The sequence below is a fragment of the Camelus bactrianus genome, chromosome 23, assembly GCF_048773025.1.
Source record: "Camelus bactrianus isolate YW-2024 breed Bactrian camel chromosome 23, ASM4877302v1, whole genome shotgun sequence".
NCBI lineage: Eukaryota > Metazoa > Chordata > Mammalia > Artiodactyla > Camelidae > Camelus > Camelus bactrianus.
Window position 1 is genome coordinate 10,717,414 of NC_133561.1, and position 27,272 is coordinate 10,744,685.

At 40.4% G+C, this 27,272-nt stretch overlaps 1 protein-coding gene across 16 annotated transcripts in view; it reads right to left on the reverse strand.

Moving 5' to 3' along the window:
- ESRRG (estrogen related receptor gamma) overlaps positions 1 to 27,272 on the reverse strand; it is a 580,276-nt gene that overhangs the window by 131,893 nt on the left and 421,111 nt on the right. For all 16 annotated transcript variants that reach the window (XM_074351623.1, XM_045509508.2, XM_074351624.1 and 13 more), the window contains one exon: positions 15,009 to 15,125. In XM_074351623.1, coding sequence (XP_074207724.1) covers positions 15,009 to 15,125 — 117 coding nt within the window. The remainder of the gene's footprint in view (positions 1 to 15,008; positions 15,126 to 27,272) is intronic.

A 27,272-nucleotide genomic window follows, 5' to 3' on the forward strand; every position in this document is an offset into this window, starting at 1 on the left:
GTCAGACATGGTGCTGAGTATTTTAAGTATGATCTCTTATTTAACCCCCACAGCAAACTCTGTAGGGCGGGCATTATCATTATGACCACTGTTTTATAGATGAAGGAACTGAGGATAGAGACATTAAGAAACTTGTGAATAATTGGCCACCGAACAGCAACTCAAGGCTGTCTGTTAGCAAATCCCATGATCTTACCATGCTACATTGAATGACATGTTTATAATACAACTCCGAATGTATTCTCAGCGGGGAGGGCATAGCTCAGGGGTAGAGTGCGTGCTTAGCATGCACGAGGTCCTGGGTTCAATCCTCAGTACTTATGCTAAAAAACAAAAATACACACAATACATAAATAAACCTAATTATCTCGCCCTCACCCCCAAATGTATTCTCTTTACTTTGTCAGTATATGAATGAAACCCATGCCTTTGTAGGATATCACCCTATTTCCTGGATTCCTGCAATGTGAGAAGAAACTAAGGAGTCATCATTTTCCCTCTCCTCCCTCATCCCTGAATCTCTAAAATATCCAGTCATGAAGGAAAAATGAAAGTGAAAGTCAAGAAGAAGAATAAGGTACAGGTGCCTTAGCACTTGGCGTCAGAAGATTTTTTTTGTCAGCGATCTCTTGCACTGTGATGGACAGGAGACAGGAAAGGCCCCGCAACTCACCTCTGCTTCCCTGACCCATTAGCTGTTTTCCGATGTGCAAATGACTCTGGTCTCCCAGGACTGTTTAAGAGTTCAGCTGACTCCAGCATTCACCCCTCCTGGGTTTCCAGTTAAAATCAATGCGTTAACTGCTAGTTAGACTCTGTAACTGCAAGTTAAGCGAGGAAGGTGAGGAAGGGAAGAATTCCCAGCTTTACAAGCTTGGGAACTTTCAAAGAGGCCAATTCCCGTGTGGCATTAAAATAGAAGCAGAATTACTTGTAAAAGCTGGGGGATTTTGTTCTTTTCTGCCTTAACAAAACTTTTGATAGATTTTTCTCTACTGGAGCACGTAACCAAATAGTTGAAAATTTGTGAGCTACCAGGAGGTTCTCTGCTATTTCCTAGGCACGCAGCGTTTGAACTGAATTGCGGTTCCTCTTACTTTGTGACCATTAGTAGGGCTTTATTTTTCTACACTCTCCCCTCCAGATCCTAATGAGTGACTTCTAGGGGGACCTACAGGCATATATGAAATCGTTGAGAAATGCATTTGTTCACAGACCACAAATTCGGACCTGTTGACTGCAGGGCATGAAAGTGATGCTACAACAGGAAATGAAATCATCAGCCAGGGACCTGGACTGCCTCTCGGGGGCAGACGCTGGGTGCTGGCCGTCTGTCCTGCTAAACAGCAGTCCGTGGTAGCCCCCATGGAAGGGGTGCCGCTCAGAAGCAGGAGCGATTCCAACATTATTCAAACAGCTTCTAAGAAAAAGGAGAAATGGTCTACATAGAAACCATAGTACTGTGGTCCGAAAGAGGGCAACATTCACAGAAATCGGAAAACAAGCCCGTTACAGCACAGCCCTCGTGTTTTAGGGCACCTACAACAAGGGGTGATTCTGGAATTCTAACAGTCCTGGCACCAACACCCTTCCCTGAAAGAAAGGTCTCCTTGCTCACAAAATAATGTAATAGACACTAGTGGCTTCCATGTGCCAGAAATAATACTTCACTGCTTGACACTCTGGTACGATGAACTAATTAAGAGGAAAACCAAAAGACTTCATTATGAATATCCATCAGTACAGCACATGGGCTTCAGAGTCTGAGAAATCAGGCTTGAATGCTGGCTTTACCATTTCCGGGTTGTATAATCTTAAGCAAGTTATTTATATGAGTTTTTTAAACATAGGCCTTAGTTTTCTCATCTATATTCATTAACATATCAAATGTCTACGGGGAAGACAGATGAAAAACAAATGGCATTTCTCATCTTTTTTTTGGACTCAGTCTACAGTAATTGCTATATCATCAGGGTATTTAATATCAACTCATCACAACATGACTTCTGAAATAACGGTGACACACATATAAAGGAAAATATAGAAGTGATTGATTTATGATGATGGCCCATGAATTGTTTCTAAAATCATTATTTATGACAAAATTATTCCTGCACTCAAGTTTTAATAATGTAACTGAAAGCCTACTAAAGTAGGCAAAAGAAAGAAGGAAAGAAAGAGAGAGACAAGGCAAGAAAAAAATCAGTTATGTTTTATTGAGCACTTACTATGTGACCGCTGTTATGTTAGGTGTCATGGTAGGCTAAAATATAAACAGATTCAGCCCCTGTTCTGAAGCTGTGTACACTGTGCTCTTTGGTAAATACTAAGTGACTAATACAATACAAAAAATTAATACTAACACAATATTTTCTGATTGCTTATGTGTTTACTAGGCACTGTGCCAAAGAATATTACATCTACTATCTGTGATTTCATTTAAACCTCATAACAACCCTCCGATGCAGTTAGAATTACCACCTCCATTTTCCAGACAAGGCTTGACTAAAGCAACTTGTTTGAGGTAACACAGCTAGTAAGTGGTAGAGTTTGGATCGAACCCAGATTCTATTTCTGCGCTGTTCAATAGGTTAGTCACCAGCCACGTGGGGCTACTTAATTCAACTAAAATTAAGTAAGATTAAAGATTCAATTCTTCATTTGCATTAGACACATTTCAAAAGACTCAATCGATAGTCATGGACTCTCCATCTGATCTGAGACACCAAGCTTTTTATCTTTACACTCGACTTCCCTACATGGAAAACATGAAGTTAAAATGCTAAGTTGTATGAAACAGAATATAAATGCTGGTAAAATTCAGAAAGGGGGAAAACCCATGTAATTGTAAATAATCAGGCTTACGATGGATCATAAACTCTGAGAGGGCTGAAACGCATCTGTCATGTTCACCTTTTATCTCTGGCATTAATAAAGTAAGTGGTGTGGAGCCACACCTCAGAAATATTCCTTGATTGGGTGGATAAAAAATGGATGAATAAATGTTTGGAGATGGGCTCGACAGATATGTATCATTTGGATCCACGAGGAGCTAGAAAGCAGTTCCTGGAGGAATAACCTGACCCCAGTTCTAGATGTTACAAAGAACTGGTGTATTTCTCGGACAGCACGTAGAAATACACAGACCAGAAGGCAAGAATCTGCATTCCTTCCAAATATTCCTAAATTGTTCATGCATTGATAATAACCTAAGATTGGCTAAGGTCAGAGCACTGGTCATTTAATTGGCTTCAGGTATACTAATGATCACGATAACGTTGATATGCAGAGACTTAACAGACCTGGAGACATACGTCTAAGCCAGCAGAGAGCTGAGTCCAGGGGAGGTGGGGTCGGGAGTGGGTAAGGGTGCAGGTCACAAGCTTGGAAACCACCAAAGAGCAACTTAGTACAGTTATGAAGAAACTGTGCTTTTAGGAGAATCTGGGAACAAAAAATGTTCCCCCCAAAGGGGTGGGAGGAGCAGAGGAAGGAAGAGGAAGTTGTGTGCCCCCAAAACTTACGTGTGAGGGAGAAGCTTAGCTGCAGGAAATTAATTGGACAGTCCAGAGAGAAGATAGTAAATAAGCACTCCGGAGGCCACAAAGAAAACACTTAGAGCCGAGAAGTGAGAGGCAGGCCAGGCAAAATGGACTTCACTTCCTAAGCAGGGGAACACGTTGGCTGGAACTGAGAAAACAGAACTGGAAATCCGCGCAGACCTACGCAGAGACACCTGCTAAGTTAAACGAGGTGGTGATGCAAATGATCCCGTCCTTAGGTACCCTCCTCCTTCCATTCCCCACATCCTCAACGTACCTAACAACTCCAGTAAACTAGCCCAGACATCTTAAAGCTCTGATTATGAAGCCTAGGTAGGAAGACTTAACAGATGAAAATGTAATCGTTGAGAAGAATGGGGACGGGATTATGATTTGAGGTACACATCATCTTTGGAGAAACAGGTTAACTAAAGGGCAGTTGCTAGGAAGTCGTCCCCTTCGAGTTTCGCCGTCAGTCCCATTTTACTCCAAGCACCACCCAGAAGAGGCTATTACAACTGGGGCTTTAAAAAAGTAGAAACCCTATTACTCCGGTCAAAGGTCTCTAGAAAGCGTCCTGCTTCTAAAACCATTTCCACGGGATTCTCTTTCAGTGGCACGACTCATATTCACAGCAACATCAGAAAGCATTTAAGCTGAAGTCAGGTGAAGACAAAGGCTCGCCGTGGATAGCCCACTGGACCCCGTCACGCCTGAGGAGCCGTCTCCTTTCTCGCGCAGGGCCCGGGCCGTGCTGCCCGGCCGCCCAGGGAAGGCGGGCCCCTGGTGTTTGTTGTCTCCACAGAGCTACAGTGGCTCTCAAACACACAATCTGCCATTCACTGAAGTCTGGTTTGCCAGGAAGCCCAAGGATGGACTCCCCACCAGTACCAACAGGCTCAGGGAATTTGGCTAGCACCAGGCACCTCAGACTGCTGCCAGCTAATTGGCTTTGGGGAAGCCACTGACCTACTCTCCACTGAGTGGCTTTTGTGAACCTGGAACCAAGCCTGCCGCTCATCATTGATCAACCTTGGCCAAGCCAGCTGGCTTGTTCCTTTGCAGACAGCTTGCCTTAGGGAAGCTGGTTGGTGGCTCTACAACCCACTAAGCGAGAGAGAGACACAAAACTACAGAACGATCTCTCAAGACATAGCCAGTGCTCGCTTTCATTCGGGGGAGACGCAGGAGCAAACAAAATCACGTGCGATGCCTCCTAGGACACGATGGAGTAGGACTCTGTGTAGCCTTAGCAAGAAGGGTAACTAACAAGTTAGGAATGGTGCTCAAATGAAATAAAATGGAGCTCTTTATTAAATGGGCCGTCTTCAAATGTATACCAGAATTCGTTTACATTCAACTGAAGGACAACATCATAAACACCAGCGCCATGTTGATATATGTGGGCGCTGGTGAAAAGGGACAAAAATCTGTTGTCTGGAGGCTGATGGGGAAAAATTCCACATCAAACAGAGTCCTGTACGGCGAGCATCTCCCCTCCCCCCTCCCTCACCGCTTTCTGTGCTGTCACAGGATTTTCAGTGCATGAGCAAATGTTGAAGCAGGTTTTCCCCCCCTGGGGCAAAATCCATTGGGGATTTTTAATAATCCAAAAGGAATAAAATTTGGTAGCATATTAGATAAATGCTGGCTTCCCATTTCAAATTCACAAATGGAAATGACAAATGAGGACAATCAAATAAATGATTAACTTTTAATGGTATTCCAATTAAAGCACGAGGAAGGGAGCTAGAAAAACTGTTCCTTATCTTTCTGATCTCTCTGTCCTCTCTAACACAAATACGCTGAGCCAGGGTAGATTTACTCAGTTCAAATAATTCTTGGCGCTTCATGTGGTAAATTCACATGAGAGAATCTATCCACTTCATTTCTAAAGTAATTGTTATTTTCACAAAAATATATAAATATAAAATGGTTCCAGAGAACCAGACGTCCACAGGGAGTATGTGATAGTCTAAGACTCGCATGGATTATCTTTAAAACATTAGTACTTCAATTTCCCCCATTTATAAGACAGATAAGATCACAATTTCCCAGTGGCACACTGTGGCCACATCCTCAAGACAACTGAGGCACATGGTGCTCAAAGTCAGTGAATCAAATTCACGCCTCTACGAAAGCAGAATGTGTAAGATATTTGGTCCTGAAGTTCACGTTCTAAAAATTGGACAGTAAAACTAAGTCACCAAACAAAATGTTCCCCTATGCTTCCATTTGGATTTAAATAAGATGTCACACACTGTCTAATTAAAACATAGACCCCTGAAATGGGGTTCCCAGAAACTGAACAGCTTGAGTGTTGCTGATGGTTATTCACACAGTTTATAACTGGCAAGTTATTTCAAAGTTTGTGTTGAGATCTCAAAGATCTCACAGTTGGAAGTCACCATGAAAGATATTCCAGTCTAACCCCCGACACGATACTTGAAATTGTTCTCTGCAACATCTCTCCTAGTGATGGGAAACCTACTTAATGACTTTCGACACAGTTCATTCTACTTCTGGACATTAAGTGAAGACCTCAAAGCAATCGAGTGGGTCCTGGTTCAAAAAAAAAAAAAAGATTTATTTAAGTAATCTTTTAAGAGCTCAGTATCTCATAATACCCATGGCCTCCTTAGAATCCCGAACTAAATATATACTTGAATATTCCTATGGTTCACAAAGAAAAACTGTATTAAACAAATACAGAGCATAAGGAATAGAGCCGGAATGCCTGCTGTAAAATCCAGACTCCATCACGCACTGTGAGAACTCTGGCAAGTACAATAATCTCTCTAAGCTTCTATTTCCTCTGTGAAATGGGGAAATACCCACCTGTGGAGGTCACTGTAAGGATTAACAAAAAACCAAAAATCCAACTAAAGTGCACAGTACAGAGCCTAAGGCATATTAAGCTCTCAAGAATATGTGCTGTTACCCTTACCCTCAAAATCTTTGCTATTCATTTTAAGACTATTCAGGTTTCATATCAACAAAGTCTGACCGAAAAAAAAAAAAAAGATCACCATCTGTTAATGCAGTATCTTTACATGAAATAAGTTTTTGTGGAACCTTAGACATATTCCCAAAGGCTTAATGTGAAGGCAAAACTCACCAAGAAGGCACTCTTTTCTATGGCTTATATTATAACTTGGGAGTTCTGTTTAATACTCTGCATTAATGAGGGAGCTTCTTAGGATAATATTACAACAGAAAGTGCAAGAAATACCAGGGAGGTCAATGCAGTTCTATTAACTGTCATCTAACACAGAAATATTTTCCTTGAATACCACTAAAGCTTTCTCCTTTTCTTTGTTCTGCTTTTTGAAGGCAGTAGGAACCCAAATTTCCCTACCAATAATTTCTGTTTTCGACTTGGCAGCATAATGATATTAGACCTGAGGAAGGAAAAAAAAAATTCACCTTGGCAATGTCTTCTTCAGAGGTTTTTACAAAAGATGTTTTGTTAGGATAAATCACACTAAGCAGGTTCTTTAAGCAAAAACAAACCTACTTGTTAATAAATGGCCTGAGTAGCCTTGTATTTTGCAAAGAGCATCTACCTGGAAAGATGCTGCACCCTTTAAATGAACATTTCATTAAAATAGAAGATATGAAACAGAAGGGTAATTAGACAAGTAAGTTTCTCTTCGCCGCTCCTGCTGATAGGGTAAACCCAGAAGACTCCCAGAGTTCCCACTGCCATATATAAATTAAGACACAAGTGATTGCAGCAAAACAGTTCTGGGATAATTTTTCTGTATATCCTGGGGGCTCAAGACAATTGGCTGGAGAGCTGTAATGGCAGCTAAATGAATAAATGTGCAATCTGTGCTCTGCCTCATGTATATGTGTATATGTGTATACACACACACACACACACACACACACACACACACACTGCCTTCTTTAAAAAGTAGAAATAGGAAGTATTCCCTGTGGATTATGATGAGATAGCTCAGAATGAATAAGGTCTGTGGACCAAGAATCCTCTAACATGGATGAAGAGGGGTTGCTACCACCTCCATACTCCTACCTTTTTTTCCACTCAAAGATTTCCTAAACATGAGGTCAGTCATTAATGGATGAGACAGAGCAAGAGACGTGGGTCTTCCATTCTATAGACACTGGCAATTCTTCATGGATTGAGGATTATTTGTCAAGCCAAAGGATTTAAACAGGGAATTAGATGGCATGACCCTTTTAAGGTACTGGAGAACCAAGAAATGAAAATAATAAGTACTAGTTCCAGGCAGTTGTACAAAGGAATCTTACTGAACTTTCAGGAACTAGACCATTCCAGTCCATGCAGAGGTTGGAGGAGGTCTTCTAGAGGACGTGACTACTGGTTGACCCATGAACTGGACCCAGGCAATGGGAGACTCCTCACCCCCACCCTGTCCTTGGAATTTATGTTCTGCCCACTGTTCCCATAACTGGAAGCCACCTCAAAGATGCAGCCTTGAGAGAGCACAGTGCTGTTGGGACTCTCTGGATGGTGTAGATGACTAAACCCAGTTAAGTCCCCTCTCTACAAACTCTTAAGACTCTGGTGGGCGTGTGTGGAGTGCTGCTTGCCTTGTCACTGCCAAGAGAAGCCTCATGTGTAACTTGCTTTGCATATTAAAACTGCCACCTATCAAAAAAAAAAAGGAATGAAAATAAAAGATCATTCTAGATCCTCATACTTTTTTAGGTTAACTGCTTTCCCTGCGATCTAGCTAGAGACAAACACTAACTCAGCTTGACCAAAACCAATGGACCTGAAGGCACTGTTCTATGCAGCATCTCAATCTTTGCCAATCTGATTCCACAGCTCCTGACACACAGCGCCTTCTCCAACTCGCTATAAGCCCAATATTCCAGTTGCTCGCTTGTCCTATAAAGACCCTTCCTGGACTAATTCTCTTCGTGATCTTTATCCTCAGTGGCTTCACTAAACGACAGGCGAGAAGCCTGGTTTCCTCAGATCGGGACGCTAAGGGAAAGTCCCCTCCTTATGAACGTCACATGTACCTGTATCTTAGGCACAAGAAAAGCAGGGAGTATTAAACTCGCAAACGCTGCCGCTTCCTGGGCGTACTAGCACTGTTTCTCGTTTTCTCCACCCCTAAATGAATATTTCAGGCCATTCCTGGCCTGCTGCTCTGAGACTGTGGGCAGTCGACCCGTGGCTGGAGCGAAAAAGACCCCTTGTTGGGCCAAGGCTGCAACACAGCTTGACAGAGACCCAGGATGGGTCTGGGAATATGAGACCCTGACCTTCCCTCTCACCTGCACTGATCTGCACTGGGACGTGGCGTACATCACTAAAACTCCCTGAACCTTGGGTTCCTCATCTGATGAACGAGTGTCTGACAGCCAGATACTCTGCTGGGTGAGATTTTAAGGTGATAATGAAGCTGTAATATCCTGTGCCCTTTCCACATTGAGTAACTTATTTCAAATATAAATTTCCAAGCTCTGCTTTGACTTTATCATGAACAGAAAGACTCACAATTCTACCACATCGTGTAACTTGCCTACCTGGAATCTTCATGCTAGTGTTTTTAGACTTTTAAAAAGTGGGGGGAAACACTGAGCACCCCGATCATATAAACTTACTTTAAAGATGTCAAACCAAATATGAAAAGCAAATATGGTTATCAATAAAACACATAACTATGCTATTGTTTTTGTTTGTTTAATGACTCATTTTCCCCCAGAGGAAGTATATAGAAGGCACTTAAAATTATATAAACTCATTCTTCTTCTTTCCCCCTTATGGAATATTTTTATTTTAAAAATCTAGCAACAAAACTTCAAATACATCCAACCAGTAACAACACAGCAATCTGTGATGAGGTTTCAGATGCCCACAGAAATAAAACTCTACTGACTGCACTTCAATATATTGACAAGAGATGGTAGAGGCTGTGGGGAAATACAGAGGAAAGGTTTTTCAAACACCACAGAAATGTATAATCAAGACCTCAGCGCCTAAGTATTGTAAATACCTATTAATTGCCCTACTGTTCCTTCAATTCTCACTTCTATTAACTTTGACCAAAAATAAAATACTCTCTGCTTTTCTGGAAAGATGGAAAGCATCCAAAGAATTAATCATTAAGACAAAATTTACCAAGTGGCACAATTCACTGGCCATGTTTATCGAATCATAATTCTTATTGTCCTTCAAACTTATGGATCTAGTCAGTAGCAGCAACATAATTATAAGTATCTTTCCGGCATATATTGGTATCATGTTTCTATGGACACTCTATCATTTTTTAACGAAACTTATAGGATTTCAGAATAGAAGGGATAAAAAAGAAAGTCGTCTAACTGCTCCCTGGCTCATATGGAAACGGAGACAGAGTTGAATGGAGTTGCCCAAAATCACAAGGCAAGGTAGTGGAAAAATCAAAATTAAAAGCTAAAGCACAATGTTTTGCCAGACACACGGGAGAAGCTCAGTTAATATTTATGAAGGTGTGCTAAAACTTATTTCTCTCCTCTGATTTTTTTTTCACGAGGCTCTGATATCAAAATTACCTCAGTAAAATTTAATGCACCTATGAGGTTGGTAGCATTTTTCTATTTCTTCTTATACATTTTAAAATGTGTGTGATTTGTCCATTTTCTTTGGTAGACAAAGGATTAAATTCTATGGTTATGAGTAAATAGGTTGAATCAAGTGAGCCCTAGAGGTCATCTAACTTGCCCCAGGTCCAGGAGGCGGTAAAGCCAGGGCTTGAATCTAGGTCCATCTGACACGAAAGCTGGACCCTTCCCGTCTCCAGGAACAACGGCTAACGTTGATCTGGTCCGTGCTCTAAGCCACCCGGCACGCCGAGCGCCTAACCTGCAGTATCTTACTGGATATTCACAACACTTTATCTGCAAACATTATTATTACTACTATCATTTGTTCCGATGACAAAACTGATGATTGGAAAGATTAAGTAACTGTTTTTCTGGTTTGATTTTTTCAAAGCAAAGTCAAAGGCACACTTTCTTGGCATGAAACAACCAGACTAGGCTGCCATGCTGCCCTGGTTCATCGATACTATGGCACGCAGGCTGGCCTGGCTGGAGGATATAATTCTGTACACAAATGTGCACCTCTTGCTTTCGTGTGCAAGAGTCAAAGAAAAATACCTGAGTTGCCAAGGTGAAGCCCAGCATGCCAATAAAGAGCAAAAAGCCCTTCTTCAATCTTTTGACAGGTGACTTCTATACTTAAATAAAATAACTATTGCTTTCCTAAAATGTCTCTGTTTGCTGACAGAGAGAAAACTGAACCAGTATGCCCTGCAATAACCTTTAAATAACTAAGGAGAGAGATCAAAATAAAAATAAATCTTGACCAGATTTATAGGTGGCCCTTGACTGGTTCTTATTTTTTCCTTCAGATAAATAATAACTGAAAAAAAAAAAAAGAGAGAGAAATGAAAAGGGAATGTTGAGACCAGATATCTGGTAACAGATGGGTTTTCTCTGACATACAGTAAGGTATAATGCTGAAAAAATACTGCTGGCCCATCATTTGTGCCCTGGTCATTCCTGAGGCTCAGCAGGAAGTAGAGCCCAGGAAGAGCGAAGAGGATTTTTCAGGACAGGGAACGGTACAACCACCTGGATTCGAACAAACTCCCTTGTACTTTTTAACCGTACTTCTCATGGTTTTGTACTGTGGTTGCGTTTTGTTGTTTTCCCCCACACAATGGCTTCCTTGCTTCAACTGGTAAACATTTTTTGATTCCAAAGTTCTAGTATTAAAACCATAGTTTATTTAGATATGATTCTGGGGCTGCCTAAGGAGAAGCCACGTCTTGAAGGAATCTAAGTATACACACTGCGATGTCACGGGAGTCGTTTACCCGCGAAGCCATCACTTTCCTTTCGTACCCACATCATTAGTAGTAACGTCAGCCAATAAAACTAAGAAGTATTATTTTCAAAAGGGCAAAACAAGTCTCAATTTTATATAAACCCACTTTTTTTTTTTTAATGAAAGTGTCTTCATTTCCCTCAGGCAGCACTTTATCTAAGATGCATTTGGCTTGTAGAAGAAAAAAAATACCTGTTCAAGGAAAGAAGGTTCCCATCAAAGCTGTTGAAATCTGATTGCATTTCAGATTCCAGAACTAATGTTGTTTTTTTGTTTAAATAGATTTTGTCTGTCAATTTCCAGACCCGCTGCGCCATCGGCCTGTATGGACTGCTGTGGTCAACACGGGGGTTGTAGCCGCAAATTTTATTACGGACTGGTAATTGAATTGAACAGGTTTACATTTGAATAGATTTACTACATCATGATCTCTGACATACTGCACGGGACTGAAATCCCTCTCCATCCATAAAGATACGTTTAAGACAGTATCATTCTCTCCAGGAGGAGAAGGTAAGTCTTGAGCCAAGGAGATGGCCAAACATAATCGTGCATTTATATGCAGGGTGTGATGCACTATTTCACGGTATTTTTTTAAGTGCAAAAGGAAGAGAGTATTCCATAGTTACTCATAACCATCCCCTCTTTTCTATTTGGGGGGGAGGGCTTCGAGATATTTTTTCCACCAAAGTGGGCACAAGGAAGTAAAGGAAAATAAATTATTATTTAAGTACATCAGCAACAGAAGCAATTCCCTTGAAAACAGTCCCTCTAAAGGCTTGATAATGGCGACGGAAGAGGTGTGAGTTACAGATAAGCACCCGTCCCATTGACTTTCACCAACAATGTTTAATTAAACACAGTTCACACGTCTTCAGTCACTCTAACCCCCCTTCAAGACGGCTCCTGCTTGAAAGCACAATGGGGAAAATTATTTCAGGGAAAATACGTTTTCCTACTTCTTCCTTCATCCTGGTTGGGCAAATAGTGAGTAAATTATAGCCATGAAATCAAATGAATCCAGAAAATTCTATCTGCCTGGTAGGGGTGACATATCTCCATGCACTTTAGCTTGAAAATAAACTCCACATCCAGGACACACCAATTCAAAGTGTTAACTGATATATCACTTCTGCAACATTTTTAAAAATTTGATTTGCTTTTTTAAAACTAAGGATTGCTCAGCTCCGAACTCTTAATTCAGCCTTTTTGAATGAGCATACGTTTAGTTGGAGTCTTTATAGCTCAACTAAGTGGCAATTTCCTATAATTAAGACCAAAAAATTCCTGTCGATCACTTGTTACATTCTGAAATACGTTCTGCTTGTTACTTTGCAATAGGGTTTAAGGCAATTACCAGGCTAATGTTTTCCACCACAGAAAAGCAAGCGATCACCACTGTCCTAACTAAAGGGAAAATTCTTTTTTATATGGGTTGGGTTGTTACTGTTGGATTTTTATTTATGTTTTCTTTTGTCAAAACTGCTGTCCCGTTGGCATTTTTCACATAAGATTTCTTGAGCAAGAGCAACCACAACTATCTTTTTCAATGTCGCAGTACTAGAGCCTAGAATAATGCCTGGCACGTGAGAGGAAGTTAATAAATACTTAGGAAATGGATTACAAATGTAAAACACATTAAGTGTGGAAAAATCCTAACAGTGCCAAAGGCTATGGAGTGAAAAAGAAAAGTCTCCCCTATTCTAATTTTTATTCACCACTGTAACACTGTCGCCAATCTTTTCTTTCCTTCCATCTCTCCACACATATATCAATGCAGTATCTGTGTATGTGTGTGTATTTATATCAGTTACTAAAATACAAATTTTTGTTATGTTTTTCTTTAATATAAATTTAATATAAACTTATTTAATATGAAAATATATTCATATATCAATTGAATCAGACAACTAGGAAATTTGTCTTCTGTTTTGTTTTTTCACTTGGAAAAATATCTTGACCATCTTTCCCTAAGACTTGAATGATAAAGTTACACACTTGTCTGTTTATAGTTTTTTTTCAAGTTGGAGATGAGAAGATTTTGAGAGAGTCTTCTTTGTTCTTAGTCAAGGGAGTAGTTCTCAGTGGACAGGAGTAAGACCACACGAATTCCACATCCTCGAAAAGAGCCTGATTCCTGCATGTTACTGTGACACTCACTGTTCACAATAAAAATATGAACAATCCAGGAGAAATTATGAGATGTAGTGATGTCATACCTAACTGAAGCTTGGGTCCTTTTTGGAGAATAATCAGTTGGATCTCCTTGGATTTAGAAGTTTAAAAATAGGTGATCTCCAGGAAAAACAAATGACACAAACTCACATGGCCAACCCCAGGAACAAGACATACTCTAAGACTCAACAGAAACAACACATTTAAATATTTAATCTACCTCATTTTCTTTCAAACTTCAATCAACCCATTTCCATTTGGTTACTTTCTAAACGCATATTTATTTTAAACTCTGGCAAGTTTTCTGAAGAGAAGGAAACAGTAAAATCTGAATGTAGTATGTAAAATGTATAGCTACAAAAACATACCCGTGTACAGTAATACATTAAAAACAAACCAAAAACTAAATCTAGGCCTCCTACAGAAAAGAACAAGTTTTCTCTATCTCCAAGCTAAAATGTTAGTTTCACTAGACATACTGAAACATACAAATACTTCAGGACCTTTGATCTGGGTGGGAGAGTTGAGTGAATTGTAGAATCTGACTATTTGGGCTCAGTTCCTGGCTCCACCACTGCTCTGTGCCCTTAGGCAATTTGTTTAGCACAGAATACATACATGTTCATTGTTATTATTTGTGTTTATTGCTGTTACCCCCAACGGAAAGCCACAGTTTTAGTATCATTATTACAAACTCTTTATAATAGAAAATAACTTTCAAAGATAAGATTAGAAAAAGAATCAAGAGTGCTTTACATCTAAGATGAATTTTAAAAAGAAAGAAAAAGAAGGAAGGAAGAGAGAGGTAGAGTGTAAACTTAGCCATGCATGAGGTTCTGGGTTAAATCCCCAGTACCTCCACTAAAAATAAATAAATAAACCTAATTTCCCCCCCAAAAAACAAAACAAATACAATTTTTTAAAAGATGATGAATATGTTAATTAGTTGGATCATGGCGATTATTTCACTATACATATAAAACACAGGTCATATATCTTAAATATATATACAATTTTTATTTGTCAGTTACACCTCAATAAAGACGAGGGGGAATCTGTCTGTAAACCTAGTAGTGAGAAGAAAGCAAAAGGACCATGACAGTAGCCTCTTGGCTGTTCTTCATCCTTTGCCTTGTGCAAACTGTAAAGATGAAAAGAACCCAAACTGCCACGCATACCTGGTGCGTTTAGCTGCACATAAGACATGTCCTACCTTGTCCCCTCCTGCCGATGTCAGCCACAAGGGATCAGAAAGTTCAGGTGTAAAGGAGGAGTATTTCACCAGCAGCAGATTCTGGGTACTTACTGTGACCCCACTGCTTCCTGGTTTCTCTAACATTTCTGTGATTCCCTGTCCGTCCCCTTCCCCCCTGCCCCCAGCCTAAAGCACAGGGCCACTAGCACACCAGCCTTACCTTCTTTCAGCATGCCCACTTTTAAACACTTCATGAAGCGGCAAGCCTGGCAGGATTTACGTCTGCGCTTTGTGATTTCACATTCATTCGTGGCAGGGCAGCTATATTCTATATTACCTAAAACACAGAGTTTGAAGAAGAGAAGCTGTTAGATTGGCAAGACTCAGGCAATACTAGCATCCTCAAGGCAACGTCAACTCTGCTACTCCTGGTCCCTCCCTCAAACAAAAGTCACGGGATTCATGAGGATGTCACAAATATCAGGAAGCCGGATGCTCGGCAACAACCAATGATGATGCATCAAGCATGGAAAAATACATGGCGAAGCTCTTCAAAAGACTAAGCTTAAAATTAGCCTTTAAAACATTACGCTAAAAAAAATAATATATATATATATACACACACACTTAGTTCGCTCTTGAAAAGTAGCAGTCTTTCAGAACCTTAGGATTGACATTTCCAAGCACATTATTTCCATAAAAACACAAACATCAAAACTGTATTATTGTATCATTGATCCTGGATTTCTTTTGGTCACTAATACTGGAATGCATCAAGCTTTTTGTCTTTCTGACACTGAACAGCATAAACCTCACTGTGAAAAATGATCAGCAGGCTAATTTGGGACCATGCACGGACTGGAGGGCAGGAACTGAAGTCACATGGTTCTCACTTCAACACTTACCAGAGCCTTTCAATACAATTACATGCTTGGAAAATCTTTACTGATAATGATCATCATCACCATCATCACCACCAACATCATCATCACCATCATCATTATCACCATCATCACCACCATCATTATCATCACCATTATCACCACCACCATCATCATTACCATTATCATCACCAACATCACCGCCGTCATCATTACCATCATCATCATCATCACCACCATCATTATCATCATGTTTATTACATTACTTGCATAATTAATTATAAACACTCAAGCTGCATGGAAGTGTTATAAACAACAATAAATTGCTATGAAATTATATTTTTAATATAACAGTCTACATCATTTATGTTAGTAACAACACATTTGAAATGATAAAGATGTCACCAGAAGAAGAGCCAAACTTTAACTTGAAATTTTTCAATTAGTGCCAGCGGCAGTGTGCAGGATGCTCTGGGGCTGCCTACAGCTTTGTAAAGAAGCTGCCTTTAAAATAGAGCCTCTCTCCTCTATCAGCTCTGTCACATAGTGCTTGAAGGTCTTTCGTTACTTCCTAACCCTTTCCCCTTGTGATTAAGTGCATTAGTATCTTAATGAAAATGCATTCTGTTTATTGCCCTCTTGGGAAGGGGGAGGTCATCACACCAAATGCATAAATTGTCATCAGAGACGGTCCGAGCATAATTGCAATTTTGCTGCTCCATGTTTGCAATACTCAGGGTCCATCCAAGTCCCCTGAAACACGCGCAGGTTCTAGTAATTAGCATAGAGTCTGCCTGGGACCGCAGCATTGATGAAATATTTCAGAGTTAATCACACTTTGTAAACACTGATTTATATTGACTACCTTTCTCCGGACTGATGTCTCCTCATTAAATATCACATTAGTGGATGGCACCACTGTAGAAAGACTCAACTACTCAGCAACTGCTAATTCAACAGGAAGTAATACCTAACCACTTTTAACTATGGAAATTGGTTAAGTATGCATGACTTCAAAAAAAAAAAAAGCCTGTGCATTATAACTTGAGATAAGCTTATCAAAACTGACTAAGTTAGCATTCTAATTCAGGGCATTTATAATAATAAAAGCAACTACTTTTGAACATAATAGGTTAAATATTAAGAGTAATATTAATTGCATCAATAGAAGCACGCACCGTCACCTTGCTTAGAGATACTACTGATGCTACACAGGAAACAAAGGATAAGTCAAAGGAACCAGACTGGTTGGGTCACGGCTGGGAATAAAGGGATTTAGAATCTGAACTTTAGATGAACCATTTTTCACTGCAATTTTCCCTGAAAATTTATTTTGCATCGAGAGAGTGTTGCTAGTAATTTCCTAGGGGTTAATTAGTATTCTGCTACCAGATCCTTCCACTCTACGTGGCTCTCCTTATGCTTATTTAAAAAGAAACACAAGCCTCTGTTTTCTTGGCAAATGCTGAACAATAACCAGTTACAAAGGGGAAAAAATATTTTCCAAACAGCATTTCTTCCCTTGTCTATTCCTGAAAAGTCAATATGAAGTCTTAATTTGTTCACTTTGCAATATCAAGGCGTGAGCACCAGTACCCCTCTTTGACCCCCAGTGCTGGAAACTCCTACTGGGATGACCCACCACTGCACACACTCGAAATAATCATCTGTCCTTTCAAATTAGCTCCTCTTCCTCTTTGAAAATTATATCCTCATCCTTCACAGCAATGCCCCTCTAACTGGCCCCTAAATCAGGCCTGCGTGAGCTCACACCTGGACTATGGGAGTTATCTCCTAACTGGGCGTTTGGCCTCCGTTCCACCCCGCTCTAATCCATGCTGCATACCACGATCATCTCCCTCTTCCTATGACTGCTTTGATCATGTTGCTAACCTAACTTAAAAAAAAAAATCAACAGACTCTTATGGCCTCCGGAATTACATGTAAAATATTAAACTAGCAAACAAAATCCCTGCCCCGATCTCACTCTCATCCACTTTTCCAGCCACATTACAATGATTACCTTATATGAACTTTCTGATGCACCAATTTGATTTATTCCGTTTTTGCTGTGTCCTTCAGACATCCCTCTGAGGATGATCTATCTTTGCTCCTCTTTTCTCCTTAAAATTACTTCCAAGGCTCAATGTTCAACTCAAATTCCATTCAAATCTTTCATGAAAACTTCTCAGACCATCCTAGCAAAAAATGATTTCTTGGTTCTCATATCTTTTCAGATACTCTCATCATATACAGACGTGCCTGATTTTTTTAACCTTTCCACGTGCATGTTCCCCATTAGATGGTAAGATCTTGAAGACAAGGATTATTGCTTATGCAGTAGAGAAATCTTCCACCGAAAAGTAGTATATAAGTAAAAGAATACATTTTAAATGACTGTATTTTTTTGATATCTCAAGGTCATTTTTATGAACATCAATTATGGCAGTGTCATATAGAGCACTGCCCACAAGGTCAAGTGAGCTGGACGTCCCATTAGGAAGCAATATTAATTTAAGAACACTGGGAAAACCATTTCACAAGTCAAATAATAATAATAATAATAAAGTAGAAGAAAATCTAGTTAATTTTTCAAAACCTTAAAGAATAGCTTTGACGAAAATGGAAATCCATGGCAAAAGAAGGAGAGCTCATCAAGGAGAAAATCAGGAAAATACAAAGGTTTCTGAGGAGTTAAGTGTGAAAAGGAAAAAAACAAAAAAAAACTAAGAGGCTTTAAAGGAAGTAAAAGTACAACTTGATATAAATAAGAATAAAAGTAAAACAAAATATGAAAATATAGATAAATGGCACTAAAATAGTTAATTAATGTTTATCTTATTATAATACTTACTACTATTTAAAAAATGAGTGTCCTAAGAATTGGAGCCACGTTGCGGAAAACATTTAGGAGTGATTCAATAGTGGTGGCTACATCTATGGATGACCCTTCTATAAATGATTGGCTAAAGATTTTTAAACTTCTTCCAAAAACAGAAGGAAAACTGTCAAATCACCACATGGAAGTTTCTGATCACATAAAAGAAGGATTCTAGTTCTCTTTCTAACCATTCCATTCCATAATTCTTCAATGACAAAGAGAAACGGAAAGGCAGAGGGATTTTTAATAACGCCTTAGAATGAGATCTGGAGGGTGGAGTTTAGTCTCATTCATTGCTGAATCCCCCATGCTTATCAATGAGCCTGCAATTTTGTATCATGTACGGGGCTGGGAAAGAAAGAGGTAGTTCCTGCTCTTGAGGAATCTCTATTCATACAGAGTAGATAAGACACAACAACAAATAACAATACAATTTAGTGTGTGGTGCAGTGGTCCCGGATTCAGTGGGCACCGCGTGCCCGTGGACACACAGACATCCCCACAGATGCAGAGACTGTGCCTGGGAAAGTCAGCGAATTCTTCCCACAGGAGCACATGATTGAACTGCACTGTGAAAAATGAATAAATGACTACATTGGGGTAAAGGAATCTTCCCTAAGCTATAGGAGACATGACATTCTTGTAAAAATGTGAATGGAAAAAAAAATACAGTGGTCCCAAGTGTTTTCATAAATGATATATTTTCAGCTAAGTGTATAGAAATGGTTCATGATGAATCTGGCATCTTTCAGCCAAATGTTCTGTTTCAATAAATTTGTCTTGACATATATGGATGATAACCTTGATTTCACTAAGCCACACTGGTTTGTCTTGAAAAACAAATCAACATCATTCTAAAGAACTTCGTTGCTGGAGGAAAACCTCTCTAATTTCCAAGCCCTCCCATTGAGTTCCTCAGTTCATTGTTGCTGGCTATGATCGCCCACCCAATGGTCTTTGATCCATGAGATTCTGCCCTTGAAAGACCTTCCCTGGTGCTTTTTCTATTTCGTAAAGAAAGCATTTTATCCTAAAAATGTGCCTCCCCGAGCACCTGGGCAACACTGTTACATCTATTTTGGTAATGGCTCAAAGACAGTACTCCCAGGAGACCCTATGATCTCAACGGGGCACTTGTTTTCCTTCGATTCACGAAAAGTGGAAATGAGACAAAAATATTTCCAGAAGCGACTGTGAGCACCTGGAATGTTAACACTGGACAGTCATTAAGGAGGATGCACAAGTTATTGTTCACAGCCCAGGATTCTCATTTTAGACACAGAGTTTTCTTCGATTATAGCTTGCTACTTTCTGAACCATGTTTGTCAGATGGCACCAGGGACTGAACTGGGCAGCAGCTGATGACCCAACTGGAGTTTTCCCAGTTTTGTCAAGAGCTGGGGAAGTGAGCTCTGCTTCGGAGGGAACCAAATCAATGCAGAAGCTCTGGGCTTTTAAACCAGGCTGACAAGAATGATAGAGCAATTTATAATATCTCCTAGCGGCTTTTCAGAGGGTCCGGGCTCTGATTACTTATTTCAGAGTCTTTTGTACAATTAGTTTGCAGGCAATATAATCTTCTCACTTACTGCTTAATAGAATCTTGCAGCTAGCTGGCGGATAGAATAACAGGGTGGACGTAAAACTCCAGCCTGGAGTGCCAGTGGATAATTTGTATATTCCTTTCAGTCACTTAATGGACTTCTACAGTTTGGCAGTGAAAGGGCTGAATGATGTAAATTAGCATGGCATCTCAAAATAAAAATATATGTCAAATTTTTACTTCCGATTCACATCTCCCGCACATAGTAATGAAGCATTTGGCTTTATGGAGTTCCCGAGAGTTGTCCTCTTTTTCATACTTACAGACATCATCATTGTAAAGCCAATTTGAAAGCATCTGTATATGTCCCCCAACTGTTTTAATTTTATTAACGGAACCAAATGGCTTGAGATGACCCACAGGGCACTCCAAGTGGGGTTTATCCTATTGTTTCCAACATTAAGTGATTTAAAAATAATGAGATTTGCCTCAGTACACAATTACAGAACATTAAAAACACGCAGGCAATAATCTGTAGTATTTTTGTTTTCAGTGCCCAAAAGTAGAAAAAAGAAAGAAGGAAAATCGTCTATTATATAGTAGGAAAGGTTTTGCCAAACAGCGATGTCACATCCCTCGCTTCCCTTTTCTCTTCTGTGTTGTTTTCAAAGCTCTTTTGTTTTTAACTACTTTCTCCTCATTCCTCCTGAAATAGGAAGTAATATTATCTATAGCTGGGATTCTATCATGTGGAATAATAAGTCATTACATATCTATGGCCAAAAAAAGTTATAATTCCACCAATGTGCATGTAAGTAAAGGGTGCTATTTTATTTTCAAAGAACGCACCCAAAGTTAGACTTCAAAGTAAGTTACTTCGGGACAATACATCTGTTCCCAGAGGACGGCTCCAAGCACTTTTTGAAGCTTCCTTTAGCACTGCCAGTAGAGCCACTTCAAAGCTATAATGTGAAGATGGGGGAGGAATTAAATTACATTCCACTCATATTCACCCAAAACATTTGACTGGCCTCTTTATCGCCAGACATGATGCCAAAAGATTGTTGTTCATCTCTAAATTTTAAATATACCCTCAAAGGTCAAAGAACTAGAGTCACTGCAGATATTTCAAGAATCTGCCTCAAGGTCTCAAGGAGGATACCCCAGACTTGTGACAAGGAAAGGGGGCGCCAGGCTCCCAAAGGGGCCCCATCCACCTGCGAAGTGTACAGTGTGGCCTGTAGAGGTGGGAGGAAAGGAGGTCCCATCAGGTTAATTGTCACATCCGGCTCTTAGCAAAGCAATTTCATACATGCGGTTATGCCAGAGTCTCATATTCTTTGCCTGTCTGCTGCCCCTCTCCCTGCTAAAACATGAGGTGGGAGGTAGGTGAGTACAGAAAAGATCTTTTGATATTGGGCTCTTTAAGGTTCTATAGGATTGAATTCTGATAATCACAGGTGTAATTTATAAAAGCCATAACAGTATGTGGGCACAAATGACTGCATTTTCACAGCGAAGCTCAGGCCTACTTCCCAAATAGGAGTAGATGATGCTTTCTTTGCCTTTAAAAGAAAAAGATCTGAAAAAACCCACAATCAAGCAAGTTTGTAAGCTCTAGTGATTGAAGACTAGGACCACACACTCCGGTTTCATCCCCCAGCCATCAGGGCTGGGAGGACCATCGAGCCTACAGCGGGTACCAGCGTCCCTCCCCGTATCATGTATCTAACCACAAGATTGCAATTCCCCATTGTATTCAACAAAAAAATGGTTAAGCTGGAAAACAATGCTATAAAAAGGGGAGAAATTATTTATCCTTAATTTTTTTCAATTTAAATAAGACCTATCCTGCCTTAGTTTCCCTCAAACTTGTAAACATGGCCATTCCTTTATTGCTTTCATTGCACAACTGTGAACTAAACACTGGGCACTGTGCATGTTCATCTCAAAGAGAAGGTGGAACAAAACCCCTGTATGCCCATAGGATGTCCATCCTTAACATATGGGTCAGGAAAACATCCAAGGAGCAATGAGTGAGGGCAGAGGGAGAAAGGAAATGGTGGCGCTCAGGTCACATTGCAGCTCTGCCCTTTACTGGCTGTGAAAACTCAAACTAGTCACTTTACTTTCTTACTCTCAGTTTGCTTAAATACAAAAGAGGAATGATCGTATCTAATTTACACCATCGTAATACATGAAATTTAGTTATTGAAAGCATATATAGTTTTGTTTTCCTTTCTGAGAGGAAAGGGAAGAGACATGGTAAGATCCCATTGATTATTAAACACCTTGGCTCAGAGACCTAAGTCTGGAGTTTGGGGATAGTGTAAAAACAGCCTTCCTCAGATGAATGAGAGGGTATGGGAATGGATATACCAGTCACCCAGAGAAGCTGAGGGGGGATTTTTGTCTTGCCAACAACTCTGGGATGTATAGCTATATCTGACAGACACCAGGAGGAGAGGAAGAAGTATAATAACTCAAGTCACTTTTTAAAGCACCAAATTATCTACGAAGTGAATTTCTGAGACACCAACCACCTCTCCCCATGAACGCTGTCACTGCCCTGGGGCTCATAACTGCGTATCACTGGGTGTAATCCAATTGTAACTGAGGGCAGAGCCTTTGCAAAGCTCTTCAACATCTCACCCCAGCCTTCCCTCTTACCATCGTCCCGGGTCAGTCCCGACCCCTAACCCAAGCGCACCCCCTTGTCTGACACCCATGCTGAATGACTCCCAGTTCCCAGAGAGCAGTGCTGTCTTTCCTGCTGGTCTTGATGTGCCTTCTTCCATCATTGCTTTAGAGAAGCAATCCCCGGACTCACAAGACTGAGGCGGGGTCCTTACGGGTGTTCACGACTTCATCTCACACTTACCTCCAAGCGAATCTTTCTCTGAGCATTTAAAATACTTTATTACATGTGTCTAGTGAATCGCCTGCCTCCTGTCCAGCTGTACAACTGTCCACTCCTTGAGGGAAGGGACTTACTCCCCTGGGGTCCCCTGTGTCCAGCAGAATATTTTATTACCCATCAACTTGATTTGTTACCGATCCTATTTCTCATTCCCTCATTAATGTTCAGCCCCAATGTATTCATTAAAAAAAAAACCCGTAATTACAATTAGACAGAATAAAACTAATAGCAATCCACCAATAACACTAGCATTTGGCTTAAAGCAACACAGATTTCTAGGCTACTGGACTTCAAACAGATCCTGAAGTCCAGTAGGTTCAGACTCCTAATTTTACGTAAAAGACAAAGGTGAATGTGCACTGACTTAAAGCTTATAAGGTTATGAGCTAGTTGACTGCAGAGAAGAGTCTAAACCTCAAATTCCTGACATCCAGTCCAACGCTCCTTCAATGCACCCATTAAGACTTACATATCAATTCAGAAGCCCCATTTTGCAGATGAGAGAATTAAGGCACAGAGAGAAGAGGTAACACACCCAGAATCACACAGTTTACAAGCACCAGAGCCAGGAGTTAAACCCAGGCACTCTGAATCCAACTTCTCTCCTCTTAGCTATGATGCAATGCTGCCTGACTCTAAACTTTGAACGTAATTAGCTGAATGTTGCAATTGAGTGTTGTTTGGAACAAACAGGAAAAATGAAACTCTTATCTTCTAAGAGGGCGCTCTGTGTAGCTGTGGTTGTTGTGGTTGCTATTGTTGCCGGTTGGAAAGGAAATTTTGATGCCTGGGAGTGGTGGGACGGGATGGCTCTTGGCATTGTCTTCTGCCGTTGTCAGACGTGTGGTGCAAGGGCAGCTGTGGGAGAGGATAGGGTTGCTTTTAGAGAACGGAACCTCTCAACACCTCGAACAAGAAATCCCTCAATATGTCTCTGTACCACTCTGGTTTGCGACCAGTTTAATTCCACAGAAACCAAACAAACCATGTCACCAAAGCAACAGGTGTCAGGTTGTAAACATGCATTTTAAAGATCTCCAAATAACACTATTGTTCGCGATAGGAAAAATAAAATGCAACCCATAATCGGCAGGGTGTGCTCCGAACTGCATTTAAAAAGGTCGAAGTGTATAATCAAAAATACTTGCTGCTGAAAATGATGGAGATTACAAATATCTCGCATCAAAAGTACGCAGAAATTCAACGTTTTTAGCTCTGACATGATATCTTCTTGGAAAAGGCAGCTGTTCTCTTGCACTGTAGAACACATTCCCTACATGACGTGTACAGACACTTCTTAGTTTTTAAGTTCCTACATACGCTATCGTGTCACAGAGTCTTCATAAAAGAGCTCAATAATGGCCATTGTCACAAGAAAGGTGTATAACCTGAGCTCACCATCCAACTCTAACGTTCACTTGTTCTTTCTCTACCTACAAATTTTAAACAGCCTTGATACGAGTCTGCCTATGTCTTTTTTAAAATCATACAACTAAAAAAGAAAAAAAAAAGGTTTATTAACAAAATACTCTTGGTGAAAGAAAGAAATGCTAATTCAATCCAAGGCAGCCACTCCATTTGGATCGAGTTTTAATGTGTGCATTTTGCAGTGGCAGAGTCTGAATGGTACAGTAAGTCCGTATGACAAGTGTGGGGGCATTTGGATCATACCCAATGCGACCAAAAACAAATGACTCAAATAGGAATCTGACATCATACCAATCTTGAGATTTTTCCTTCTACCTTCAACAAGTAAAAGCAAGCATATCTTTCCCTCACATGGCCCCTAAGTGCTTCGTTCTTGAATGTTATCAGTGTATCCAGAACTTTGTCAGCAAAGAGACATCGGCATTAGGTTCTTCCTTCCAGATCAAGTTCACGTATTCAGCAAGTACCTATCTGTGTCCTCCAAAGCTGGTACAGAGCTGCGGAAACCCTGCTTGACACAAGTGATGGTAACTGACCTGTATTTAAACTGTAGGAGGTGATATAACCCCGATTACAAGCCAAGTGCTAGAGTCAAATAAGTTCAAGTCCTGCTTCTATCATTTTCTGAGTTGGGCAAAACATTTAAATCTGAAGTTACTTTCTTTGTCAGTGAAGCGTGCATGCGTCCCAGCAATGGATACCTATGCGCTTGCTATGAAAATCAAATGAGAGTGTGTACTTAAGAGGAGTACCTGACACACAGTGAGGCTTGATTATCACCATCATTACAGCAGCGAAACTATATCCAGGAGAGGGACTCGGGACACAGGAGAAGAGCTAAGGGGGACTTGAGAAGGGCCAGGTGCTGGTCCTCAGCACAGAACTAAGCAAAAGCTGGGCAGAGCAGTCCTCCTGGCCTCTGGCTTGGAAGCCGAAAGGCTGGCAGCATGGTAGGCTTTAAAAATCAATAGGAACATTAAGACAAGCACAAGCAAACACTCAAAACCGAGCAGTTACTAATCACCCCAAGGGTCAGGGGAGCCGGACAAGGCCGCCAGCTGCGTTTAGAGTAAAACAGAGAAGCCCAGAGGAGAACTGTCAGAGCTCGGACTGAGAAGTGTTTGTGCCTGAAGATCTCCCTCTCTGAGGGAGAACCTGAGCACCGCACCCCTCAGGTCTGACCTGGATGGCCTCAGAGTGCCTGGCATTTCCTCAGGGAGGAACAGCACAGAGGAAAACTTGGCAGGGGAGGGTGGGGGGGCTTACAATTGGATGTGGATCCAGGGGAGGCCAGGGGCAGGATGCCTTCTGCAAGGAACACTTGTTTAACTCCCAGGCCTTCATAAAACAGCAGAGGTCCGTGAGCTCTTTCTTAAAGGCCCAGAGAGTAAAAGGTTCAGCTATGCAGGTCATTCAGTCTCTGGTGTGACCCCTCAGCTCTCCTGTGCAAGCAGGAAGGAAAGACAATACAAGATTGGGTGTGGCTGTGCTCCAGAAGAACTTTCTTTAGCAAAGTGGATTTGGCCCCCAGGGTCTAAAACCTGTGGACAGAAGGCTGCAATGATAAGAAATTCTTTACAATCTGTTATCCATTATTTCCTCCCTCCCCCTCCTTTACCCACAAGCCTGTAAAAGAGCTTCTTACAAGTTAGGTTCAGCTATTTTAAAAAGAATCCTCAGCAAATTGATAACCTCTCAGAAGAACAGGGGGCAGACTGAGTTGGAGGGTTTTGCTTTAAATATTTAAAAAATTTGAAATTGTTATCCATGTCAAACCTAGTCTGAGGACTCTGGGGACAGTGAGGGTGTTCCAGAACCAAGGAGGTACCTTGGGAGCAGTGACGATGCTTTGAATGCAAGAGAGGAAAAAAAGGTGTAATCAAGGACAAAATCTTGGGCTAGATTCGTTCCTTTGAAGATTCTTGTGCTTGTCTCTGATCTTCCTCAAATGGAAACTATGTTAATAGCATGCACTGAAAAAATGGATATCAGAATGTAGATTTGGGGTATGCTTTCAGATTCACTCTAAAGCATTCAGATTTCAAGCTCTAAATTCTAAATTAATCCAGGTTTTCTTGTACTAAATTCTTTCATTTCTAGTTGCTCAGTGATGCCCTTACTTAAAAAAGCATTTAAAAATATGATTGTTTCCTTAAACATTTTCAAACCAAAATAAGAGTTAATTCCAAAGAATATAACTTTTTTTCTATCAACTTACAGATGCATTCATATAATCACTTTCTTTCTTTAACTCCTTCGGACTGGTACTTATCATAAGAAAATAGAAGGAAGAAAAAAAGAAAGAAATTGATTCTGAGCTCCCTTCTATTGTGGTCACAAAGTTTAGCAAGTGAACAATCATCCTCACATCAAGACAGGAGGAGGAATAATCCTATTTCCTCCTAAAAACAGGAATGAAAGAATATGGCAAGTGTTATCAGTGGTAAGCACACATTTTTAGGATCAGTCTAGGACCAACAACTAAAAACACAGTGGCAAAATGAGCGTCAGCAGATAAAACCCCAGGAACTGGGACAGAAAACAGATACGGTGGTACTGAAGTGCTGAACTCTCAAACTTAGTAATTAGAGGATTTTGGAAAATGAATTATAAAGAATTCAGTATTTTAAAGACTTACTTCTGATTGCCTCCTTTTTACAGACCTTTAATATCATCAAATCATAACTTTGAAAATAGTCTTAATTCCCCAGTTTTATTATGTTTTAACAATTTAATGGAAAATTTTGCCTATGAACTAAAATCTCACAAGAAAAATTCAATCTAAAATTATTCAATGCTTTAAATGTTTTAAAAAGTATACAAGGCAGGGT